This window comes from Muntiacus reevesi, chromosome 4, assembly GCF_963930625.1.
Source record: "Muntiacus reevesi chromosome 4, mMunRee1.1, whole genome shotgun sequence".
Lineage (NCBI taxonomy): Eukaryota > Metazoa > Chordata > Mammalia > Artiodactyla > Cervidae > Muntiacus > Muntiacus reevesi.
In genome coordinates this window covers 148,638,520-148,650,640 of record NC_089252.1, presented here as the reverse complement: position 1 = coordinate 148,650,640, position 12,121 = coordinate 148,638,520, and the positions used below count along the sequence as shown (strand labels likewise).

The 12,121-nt window shown below is 39.3% G+C and overlaps 1 protein-coding gene across 1 annotated transcript in view; it reads right to left on the bottom strand.

The window, feature by feature from the left end:
- The window catches only part of RPAP3 (RNA polymerase II associated protein 3), a 35,963-nt gene extending 24,105 nt beyond the window's left edge, over positions 1-11,858 (bottom strand). Inside the window, exons 1-5 of the mRNA XM_065934556.1 lie at positions 11,759-11,858; positions 7,244-7,427; positions 6,275-6,415; positions 2,948-3,070; positions 2,064-2,191 (exon numbers count right to left, since the gene is read on the bottom strand). Coding sequence (XP_065790628.1) covers positions 2,064-2,191; positions 2,948-3,070; positions 6,275-6,415; positions 7,244-7,396 — 545 coding nt within the window. The 5' untranslated portion in view covers positions 7,397-7,427; positions 11,759-11,858. The remainder of the gene's footprint in view (positions 1-2,063; positions 2,192-2,947; positions 3,071-6,274; positions 6,416-7,243; positions 7,428-11,758) is intronic.
- Positions 11,859-12,121: the final 263 nt, after the last annotated feature.

Below are 12,121 nucleotides of genomic sequence, written 5' to 3'. Positions count from 1 at the left end.
AATACCCAACATTCCTAAAGAATAATAAGGCCCTATACCAAAAACCAAGATTTATTATAATGCTATAAAAATTAAAGATAGTATGGAATGGCTATAGTAATGGGAAACAGATCAATGAAGAGAATAAAGAAATGAGAAACAGATCCATGCAAACTTGACATATGACAATGGTAGAATTGCAGATCCATGGGGAAAGCATGGATATTCAATAAATAGGGCTGAAATAACTGGGATATGAAACTGGAATTATACCTTCAGCACACACAAGGAGACTTAAGCATGAAAAGTAAAACATAACTTTTAGGAGAAAATAGAGGAGATTGTTATGAACTCAAAGAAGGGGACTATTTTCACAAATCATACTTTTCAAAGTGCCAACATTTTATAAAAATTAATAAATGAAACACATTAAAATAAGAATTTCTGTTCACTAAGACACCATTTTAAAAAGGAAGATCAGCTACAAACTGAGAGAAGATAATTATTATAAACACTAAAAAATTAGTATCCCCCAAAATAGAATGCTTAAAAATCAACAAACAGCCTAACAGAAAAAAGGATCAAAGATAAAACAAACACATCACAGGAAAATAAAAAAGATAAGTGGTGATAAACACAGAAGAAGATATTCAACCACATGAGAAATTGGGGAAATGCAAAATTAAGGCCACAATGAATTACCACTTTACACTCCCTAGACTGAAAACAATTCAGAAGCCCCATTATACCAGCGTTGGTGAGGATATGTGACATTCTTATACACTGCTAATGGGAATGTAAGCAAGTACAGCTATCATTGTAACAACTGGTCACCATCATTAAAAGTTGAACATGTGCACATCCTAAGACCTAGCACCAAGAAACACGTACAGAAGTAGAAGTGCTCACAGTATCACTGTCGTTCAATAAAGGGAAGGAGGGCGGAAGGCAGGAAAAGAAAGAAGACAAGAAGGTGAGGAATAAAGGAACCAACCAGCAATCCAGCAATTAGAGAATGGACACGTAACGGTATATTCCTAAAAAGGAACTGCACATGCATTTAACAGTGAAAATGAGAGATCTACAGCTATTGATACATGCAAAACACGAACAAATCTTATGAGAGGAACTAAGATATGAAATATAGTGTTCAAAGAAATAGACAAGCCACAGAAAACTATATCCAATGATATACTTTTAAAGCTCAAAAATAAGCAATGTTATACAATGTATTAGAGATATACACATATATAATAAATTTTTTTTAATCAAAAGAATGATACACAACTCAAGATAGTGGTTAACTGGGAGGGACAAGGGTCAGGATATGGAAGAGAATATCAAAAGTAGCTTTGAAAAATAATGTTCTGATTCTTAAGCTGAGTAGCATGTTCATGCAGATTTATTTAAAATTATTCTTCATCATTTACACATACTGTAGATATCAAATATTATAAAAGATAAATACTCCTAATTTGTCAGAATATTTCAAGGATTTTAAAATATGCTATTAAAAACAGTAAAAGCTCAGACACCAATATAATTCATATTTCCAAATAGTATTTAAATCAGTAAGAAACATCCTCCTTGACATTATTTGGTTTTTTAAAAATTTTTATGCTAGGTCATTTCTCTGCTTAGGATTAAGACCATAGACATTTAAGTTCTTCAACATTAAGTATGTATTTTAAGGGTCAGTATGACTTAAATGTTGGAACATATTTTAAGCTTACCATAATAAAAGTTCTCTGTATTAAATAGTAAATATATAATTTTTCAAAATAATGAAGGAAAATTAACTTATAGAGAATTTTTACCCAGTTAACTTTTTTCCTTCTGTAAATTAGGAAAAGGGCATCTTATTCAATTTTTATAGGAGGAACACCTCAATAAAGTGAGCTACAAGGAGCATGGTTTGAGCACCTGAATGTTTAAAGGCTTAAGTTGAAGAAAGAGAGTGAATAAGAATTTATAGTTGAAAAGAAATGGAATTTCCACACATTTCAGTAAGAAAGATTAAAAAAAAAAAAAACCAGTCTCGATATGCACATAAAATATTCACACACATTATGGAAACTCCTTACTTTTTCAGTCTGAAGTAAGCTGACGCTCTGTTTGTTGGCAACACCGGATTATATGGATCAGCATCCATGCCTTTGGTGTAGCACTCAATTGCTTCATCGTATTTTCCTTGTTTGAAGTATTTATTGCCCTGTAAAAGCATATAAGTCAGATGCACACTGACACAGAATTCCAGAGCTACTTTCTTTCATTATTCATCTCTTCCTCTCTCATTAGCCATGTAATCAAAGCTAATGGTCACAGTTTGGGCCCAATCCAGGAGCCCTGGCAAAAAAATGAGTAAAATACCTAGCATTAAATACTTTTTATTCACAATAACCCACAGAAATTCAACAAAAGAAAGGCATCAAGACAAATTTTAATCTGAAGAGTGCCACCTCTTTAAAAAGCAATATAGCCAGTTTAATAATAAAGAGACATTTCTCAGGGAGATGTCATATGTTTCAAAATGCAGCCAAAGACGGTCTGTGATACGGAGTAGTGGGATACAATATACATGTCAAGAATCACACTGATCTGATTAGCACTTCAGTCTACTACTTAAAGCCCTGGAACAACTCTCTGTACACTCCAAGTACTTTACATATAATAATTCATTTAGTAACACAACAACCCATTTAGATTTAGTAATATTAATCTTACTGTACAGCTAAGAAAACTGAATACATACAGGCAATTTAAAAGACCTTGTCACAGGACTTGAACCTAGATAATCTGGTTTCAGAGCACACACTCCTAACCACTACGCTATACTGCCTCCTGATAGGGATATAGCCAAAAACAACTTGAACACCCACTAAATTACACTGTAGAAATCTTGGGGGCCACATGGTTTTTCTACAAATCCTGCCTAACTGAAGGAACCCACAGCTGACCTAGAAAGTACCTTTTCTTTTAGAGCAAGAGCCTTTTGTGTATCTACATGAATCCCATCTTCTTCTGACTCAGATTCTTGAGACACAGAATCATGGGTACTCTCTTCTTTGTCAAGTTCATCAAGGATACTATCCTGAAATCAAAAGTAGGGGAACAGTGCCATAATTACATGACCATTAAAAAAAAAAAAAGATATACTGCCCCCCCCCAAAAAGAACATTCAACAGAACTTAAGTTTTTACAACGTAAGGACTTAAAGGCCTATAAAAATAATCCAAATAACCTCTCATTATTAGGAGTTAATTCAGAGAAAAGAATATTCTTCTTTAGAAAACCAAGACCCAAACCACTTACACAATCTGACTTTGAACTCATATAAAGTAAACTAAGTCTACAAACCAACCCTAAATCACAAACTATTAGCAGTGAACTATTACTGTTTACATAAGAGAAGTTTGCAGTTAACCCAAATCTATGCAACTGCATCCAAAAATAGGGGAAGGGTTTTGTCTGAAAACCTTTCTTCTTTCTGATTTTTAAACAAAAACTGCTTGCAGAGTACAATTAACTCCTGATTCTCACAGCAACCTATGAGGGTAGAAATAATTATCCATGTTTTTCGCTTGAAGAAATTGAGAAATAAAAGTTAGCAAACTCAACTCAAGGTCACTCAGCTAGGAAGTGGCCAAATGAGGATCTGAACCCAAGCAGTCTGCCTCCTCCAAGGAGCTCTCAATAACTATGTTACACTGTTTCTCAATGTATTCTGAAATATAGCTGACTATCAAAGAAAAATACACAACAAGCTTGTCCAGCAATTTCCAATTTCTTTTGACCCAGACACTCCTTTCAGGGTAATAAATCATTTCATGGACTGCATCAGTAATTTTTTAAACTATTTTTTTAGAATGCATCCATGCATGCTCAGCTGCTTCAGTTGTGTCCAACTCTTTGCGCCCTCATAGATTGTAGCCCACATGGCCTCTCTGTTGATGGGGATTCTCCAGGCAAGAATACTGGAGTGGGTTGCCATGCCCTCCTCCAGGGGATCTTCCCGACCCAGAGATAGAACCTCGGTCTCATGTTTCCTGCACTGGAAGGCAGGTTCTTTACCACTAGCATCACCATATATAATAAAAGAATGATTTTTAGTAAGAATTTTTTTCTTTTTTTTGCCAAGCCATGTGGCTTGCAGAAACTCAGTTCCCCAGCCAGGAACTGAACCTGGGCCACAGCAGTGGAAGCTCAGAAGCCCAGGCCACCAGGCTATGCCTGAGTAAGAAATTTTAAACCAGTGAGAATTAGAGAGTTCATTAAAGCTCATATAAACAAAAACTTTATTATATAAATAAAATCCTTTCTGTCTTTTACAAGTTATTACTATTCTAAATAATTTATGTAAGAAAAAAAATTGTTGATAAATTTTAAAATGAAATAAGATCTATGCTTAGTTTCATTAAATAAATGAATATTAAAAGAGGGGACTGAGTGACTTTCCTTGCAGTCCAGTGACTCCACGCTTCCACTGCTGGGGTCAGGGAACTGAGACCCTGCCTGTCTCACAGTGCAGCCAAAAAATTTAAAAAACAACAAAATAAACAAAACAAAAAGACGGACTGAAATGCAGCTATGGGTTTTAGCATAAAGATTCTAGAAATAGCACCCCAAAAAAAGAAAAAAATAAGAATAGAAATACCACCAGCCTACCAATATGAAAGCCAAGACCGTCCAACCCTCCTACACTTACACGTGCAGAAAACTAACGGCAGCAGAAGGCCAAGGCCGCTGCTCACATCTGAACCAGCTTGGAGTGGTAAGTAAACAGCAATATCTTTTACAGATACAATAAAATGACAATGTCAAACAGTGCAGTTCAATCATGAGCGCACGGGCCACACAAAGCAGGAGTTCAATCAATATCTGTTGAATGAATAAACCACCTCTCTAAGAAATCATCTGACACTGGGGCTTTCAGGAAAGGGCATTATAAGCACATACCAATTTATGAAAAGAATAAGGCTACATAAGAAGGGGTAAAGTTACAAAATATGAATGGTTCCATATTTGGAAAACCATTTGGCAGTATCTTCTAATGCCAATGCACATATAAACTATGACAGAGGCAGAGTACTGATGGTAAATAATTCTCCAACTACGCTGTGTCTCACGTGCAGGAGACCAGAAGCGTGCAAAACCCCAGTCTAGAAAGGTGAAGCCTACCTTCCTGAGATTAAGATGGCCCCACTTTTACTGTCACACAGCCCTAACCTAAGACCAGACACAAAGGCATTCTCTCAACCATTATTCAACAGGTCCTTCAGCCTATTTAAAAAAACAAAGACATTGGTAGAGTCTTTCTTTTCTTATATTATTACTGTCTCAGAATTCTAGCTGTTTAGGGGTTAGAGATGGTGAGGAGGAAGGACGTGGGTGCAGCTATGAATGGAGAGCACAAAAGAGATCTTTCTGGTGATACAATGGTGGTTACCCAAATCTACGGGTCATAAAATGCCACGGAACTATACACACATCGTACCAACGTCAATTTCCTGGTTTTGGTACTGGACTACGGGTAAACAGAGCTTTCCTGGTGGCTCAGACAGTACAGAATCTGCCAGCAATGCAGGAGACCCAGGTTTGATCCCTAGGCTGGGAAGATCCCCTAGAGAAGGAAATGGCAACCCATTCCAGTATTCTTGCCTGGAGAATTCCATGGACAGAGGAGCTCAGTGGGCTATAATCCATGGGGGTCGCAAACAGTTGGACAAAACTGAGCAACTAAAATATATAGTTAAATGAGATGTAACCATTAGAGGAAGCTGGATGAAGAGTTCACTAAACCTCTATGCACGATTGCTGTTTTTTGGTTGCTAAATTGTGTCCTACTCTTTTGCAACCCCATGAATGGTAGTCCGCCAGGCTTCTCTGTCCATGGGATTTCCCAGGCAAGAATACTGGAGTGGGCTGCATTCCCTTCTCCAGGGGATCTTCCTGACCCAGGGATCAAACTCGCATCCCCTGAACTGTAGGCGGACTCATTACCACTGAGCCACCAGGGAAGCCCCTTCTACGTACTATCCACACAAATAAAAAGAAAAAACAGGAAGAAAAGAATCCAGCTGTTTCAACCATTATTCACTGAAAGAGGGCCACAGGAGAAAAGGAAAGTTAATTGAAGAGCTATGTATTTACGTTTTTATTCCACACAAAACAGTCTATAAGAGAAAGACACAGGCCCTAAGAACTTTACATTGTTTTTCATTTAGTCCATGACTTTCAACTAACTCCAAGAAAATTTTACTCAAAGACTAAAAAGCACATAACCAGATTAACTTACCACATCAAGTTTTGCCCATGCCTCATAATCATAAGATTTTATCCTGTTTTTTGTGTTTTCATCTTTGGTTTTTTTAGATGACTCTTTAACTTTCCCTTTCTTCTTTTTCCTAAAATTCCCATTTCGAATAGGAGGTAAATTCTAGGAAGGGAAAACAACACGTTTTGAGACAGCTCTGTTACTTTTCTGTGTACTAGTGATGTTTAAAACCCTCACTGAAGGATATTTTCAAGTAAAAGTAATTTTAGTTTTCAAATGGTTAGAAATACCAATTCATTCATTTCTAATAATAAACTTATCCCTGAAAATTTTAATTCATCCTTTGACAAATACTGAACATTGTTCAGTTATAAGAAAAATATTACCCAGAAATTTTAATGATACACTTAATTTGCAACCCTAAATTCAAAATTCAAAAACTGCTTGATCTTCAGCCTTAATACAATGATTTAGCAACAGTACAATGGCAAACCAAACTGTCTCCACATTACAAACAGTATGAAAAAGCTGTCCACATCTGAATGCACTGTCCTAAGAAAACTGGTTGAGTCTAGGTACTCTCTGTGTTTAGGGCAATACTGTATGTTAATATATCATTAAGTGTATAATTATATATGATATATATACAAGCCTGCCTATTTTATGATGCTATTCATTTACCTTAAGAATTATCACATGGTCTTCCTCTCAGTAACTATGGACTAAGCCTAAAAATGTACTATATATTGACGGTTAATACAATTATTACAAAGACTTTTGGTGCTTAAGAGAAAATCCCTGTGAACCAGCAAATAGAACAAAGACTTTTAAAAGTAGAATTTTTCAAAATATTGACAGAAAGTAAATCTCTTTAATCAGCATTTCCACAAAACACTTTAAACTTTAAACACTTTAAAGTGCTTTACTTTAAAATAAATAAATGAAGAGTTTCCCTGGATGCTAAAGTTGGAATTTAATTAAGAAATTTACCTCTTCAGGAACACCATTCTGTCTTCTAAGTTCCATATCCTTTTGTTTAATATCTTTCTCCCAGTTTTCTAAATCCCTCATAAAGTCTTGTAACTCTTCTGCATTTTGTTTCACTTGCAGTTGTAATTCAATTGCTTTACTTGTTGAAGCCATTATGGCCTGCAGAGTTTTGACCGACCAATCTCTGAAAAGAATTGAATAAAATTATTTGTTTTATTCTTTTTCTTTGAAACCTAGCTAATTAATGACTTTTACCTCTTCATAAATGGCCAAGATACATGTAAAGAAAGGAACTTAAAATGATGCAGAAGAAAATATCAGTATATTATGTTTTAAATGAGTCAATCAACTGAATAATCAAATGTAAAATAAACAGAAAACTGTGGGCATCCATGCAATGTGAATGAAAGGCAATACGGAGGAAATTACTGAAATTAGCAAAGAGCCTATGGTAGCAGATTGGCTGCACATCTCTAGAGTTTATAAATTTAACCAAATACCTCCTTTACTCCTTTTCCTTTCAACATTTATTGAACTTTGGCTGGTGGCTCAGACAGTAAAGCATCTGCCTACAGTGCAGGAGACCTGGGTTCGATCCCTGGGTTGGGAAGATCCCCCGGAGAAGAAAATGGCAACCCACTCCAGTATTCTTGCCTGGAAAATCCCATGGATGGGGGAGCCTGGTGGGCTACGGTCCATGGGGTCACGAAGAGTTGGACACAACTGAGTGACTTCACTTTGGCTATGTGTTAAGCCCTATAATAAGATTTAGGGATGCAAAAACAAGACAATGTCCCTTCTCAAGTGGAAAATAAAATAATCAAGGTACTGAGTAACAAAATATTATGCTAGGCAGGACTTCTCAACCTTGAGACCACTGACGTTTTGGGCCAGATAATTCTTTGTTGTAGGTCAGCTGTCCTGTGCAATTGTAGGATGGTTGGCAGCATCCCCAGCCTCTGCTAGCTAGATACCAGTATTACTCCTTTCCCACTGGACTATGACAACCAAAAATGTCTTCAGACATTATCAAATGTCCCCTGGGAAGCATAATAACCCCTGGTTGAGAACCATTGTGCTAGAGGTATGTACAGATGCTACAGAACTGACCACAAAGGACAGGTATAAATCAGATGGTAGGGTGGTAGGTTTAAGCAAAGAGTCACTAGAGCTGCTCCAATTTAGCCATGTTTCAAAAGGGGCCAGTCAAGTGATTTAATGTGGAGGAGTGGGCAGGCAGAATGAGGGAGTAGGAAGGAGAGGATGGAAGGGAAGGCTAAGGAGGAGGATGGGACAGATCGTGAAATGCCAGGCCATGAGATGTGACCAATGATCTGAAAGCCACAGGAAACATTAAGGTGGTAAAATAAAGGGGACATGATAATTCATTAGACTGAGAAGTTGGGGAGCAGAGAAGGACTCAAAGTCTTAGATTTCTGGTTTGGGAGCCTGGTAAGATAAGTAATACCATTTTGAGTCAGGAATCATAATTTCAAAAGAAAACGAGGTTTCAGGATGGCAGAACAAGCGTGAAGATAGATTTTTTCAGTTTGGCATAAATTGATTTTGAGCTCTTATGAGATGTCAGGACACAGTAAGCAGTTACTGAGGCCTAGAAATGTAAATTCGGGTGTCACTAGCATAATGGCAGAAGAGATTTGGACATGTTTAATTACTGTGACAGTGTGGGGGAGGGAAGTGAAGGGGTCTACAGAATATTAATATCTAGGGAACAGAGAAACAGAGGAAAACAACAGAATGGAAAGACTAGAGATCTCTTCAAGAAAATTAGATATACCAAGGGAACATTTCATGCAAAGATGGGCACAATAAAAGACAGAAATGGTATGGACCTAACAGAAGCAGAAGATATTAAGAAGAGGTGGCAAGAATGCACAGAAGAATTATACAAAAAATATCTTCACGACCCAGATAATCACGATGGTGTGATTACTCACCTAGAGCCAGACATCCTGGAATGTGAAGTCAAGTGGGCCTTAGAAAGCATCACTACAAACAAAGCTAGTGGAGGTGATGGGATTCCAGTTGAGCTATTTCAAATCCTGAAAGATGATGCTGTGAAAGTGCTGTACTCAATATGTCAGCAAATTTGGAAAACTCAGCAGTGGCCACAGGACTGGAAAAGGTCAGCTTTCATTCCAATCCCAAAGAAAGGCAATGCCAAAGAAAGTTCAAACTACCGCACAACTGCACTCATCTCACACACTAGTAAAGTAATGCTCAAAATTCTCCAAGCCAGGCTTCAGCAATATGTGAACGGTGAACTTCCAGATGTTCAAGCTGGTTTTAGAAAAGGCAGAGGAACCAGAGATCAAATTGCCAATATCCACTGGATCATCGAAAAAGCAAGAGACTTCCAGAAAAACATCTATTTCTGCTTTATTGACTATGCCAAAGCCTTTGACTGTGTGGATCACAATAAACTGTGGAAAATTCTTGAACAGATGGGAATATCAGACCATCCGACCTGTCTCTTGAGAAACCTGTATGCAGGTCAGGAAGCAACAGTTAGAACTGGACATGGACTAACAGACTGGTTCCAAATAGGAAAAGGAGTTCGTCAAGGCTATATACTGTCACCCTGCTTATTCAACTTATATGCAGAGTACATCATGAGAAACACTGGGCTGGAAGAAACACAAGCTGGAATGAAGACTGCCAGGAGAAATATCGATAACCTCAGATATGCAGACGACACCACCCTTATGGCAGAAAGTGAAGAGGAACTAAAAAGCCTCTTGATGAAAGTGAAGGAGAGTGAAAAAAAGTTGGTTTAAAGTTCAACATTCAGAAAACTAAGATCATGGCATCTGGTCCCATCACTTCATGGGAAACAGATGGGGAAACAGTGGAAACAGTGTCAGACTTTATTTTGGGGGGCTCCAAAATCACTGCAGGTGGTGATTGCAGCCATGAAATTAAAAGACGCTTACTCCTTGGAAGGAAAGTTATGACCAATCTAGATAGCATATTTAAAATCAGAGACATTACTCTGCCAACAAAGATCCGTCTAGTCAAGGCTATGGTTTTCCAGTAGTCATGCATGGATGTGAGAGTTGGACGGTGAAGAAAGCTGAGTGTCGAAGAATTGATGCTTTTGAACTGTGGTGTTGGAGGAGACTCTTGAGAGTCCCTTGGACTGCAAGAAGATACAACGAATCCATCCTAAAGGAGATCAGTCCTGGGTGTTCATTGGAAGTACTGATGCTGAAGCTGAAACTCCAATACTCTGGCCACCTCAAGCGAAGAGCTGACTCATTGGAAAAGACCCTAATGCTGGGAGGGATTGGGGGCAGGAGGAGAAGGGGACAACAGAGAATAAGATGGCTGGATGGCATCACCGACTCAATGGACATGGGTCTGAGTAAACTCCAGGAGTTGGTGATGGACAGGGAGGCCTGGCGTGCTGCGATTCATGAGGTCACAAAGAGTTGGACACGACTGATCGACTGAACTAAACTGAACTGAACTGAAACTGAGGAAGAAATGCCAACACTAAAAATCAGGCAGTGGCATCTCGAGAGCTGGAAGGAAAACCTGGAGTTACTGTCACAGAAGAGAATTTTCATGAGTTCAAGAAGGCCACAGAGGTCATATGTATGAAATAAAGTACACTGTATTCAGTCATATAAAGATTATTTAGAGTTCAAATAGGCCATTTTTTAAAGGAGAGAAGTAAAATGAGCTGAATAAGTGAGATTATATGGGGATTAGTATTTCATCTTTGATAACCTAAAATTGTTGAGGAGCTGAAAAACGAAATTAAAGAAGAGTAAGATGAGTGATGAGGCAAGGTCCCCGAATATGGGGAGGTGGGGGAGGTTAAGATGGGAGAGATATTAGAGATTAGAAAAGGGATTCTCCTAAAAGATGTTTGCAACCGCAGATACGCCTTCTGACCCCTTAGCCTTGCCTCAGGAACTAAACTTAAGCTTTTTTCAGGCAGTGCACACTATGTATATCTCATTAAAAACCAAAACTAGTACAATGCTTTGCCGAGGGGCTCAAAAACGTAAATAAAAGCGCAAGTCACTGAGATACGTGGGAGGTAGAAATCTGTTCCATTTAACCCATCATCTTTCCGCTCCCACGGAACCTGCGTCCAGGCTGGCAACCAGAAACTTCCAGCGCCTGAAGGTATCACTTTCATAGACAATATGCGGCCGAGCACGGTACACCCACGACTAAGTGGGGCGGGCCCCACGCAGGTCTTCACGGAAGAATGGATCCGCGATTTTGGAACACCGCAAATCGCCGAAGGCCCAGAGCAGTTGGGGTCGAGGGACCGAGGACCGCCCAGATTGCTCAGGGCCAGCTCCTCCCGAAACGCGCTCCCGGGAGCGCAGCTACCTGGATACCGCCGCGCCGCGCCCCCGTGCACGCCCTCGCCCTCTCCGCCTCACGCGGGACCATGGCAGCACCCCTTCCTCCCGCCGGGCGACCCTAAAAGCCTCCTCGCTGCTTCAGCCCGGGATAACCGCAGAGCCGGCTCACCTCACCAGGCCGTTACCAGCCCCGCTCCCACAGCGTCCGGCCGGCAGCAACTCACGCCCGGCCCCGCCTTCCTGGACTTTCCCACAAGTCCTCGCGCGCTCTCGCCCCGCCCCTGGAGCCGGGACGGAGCATGCGCAGGAGGTCAGATACGCCGTGCCCCGCTTTCTCAGAGCATAGCTAGAGTATCGACAGCTGGGTTAAGGCGGCATCTGCGGCTTTGCCTACTTCCATTGTAACCATACTTCACAGTAGGTAACACCAAAAATGCAAGCTCATCCTGACTTGCTTTGATTCCCCAAATAATAAGACCTTGAGATATTTCCTTCGATTCTCCTCAATTTTGTGTCTAATATTTTTGCCTTT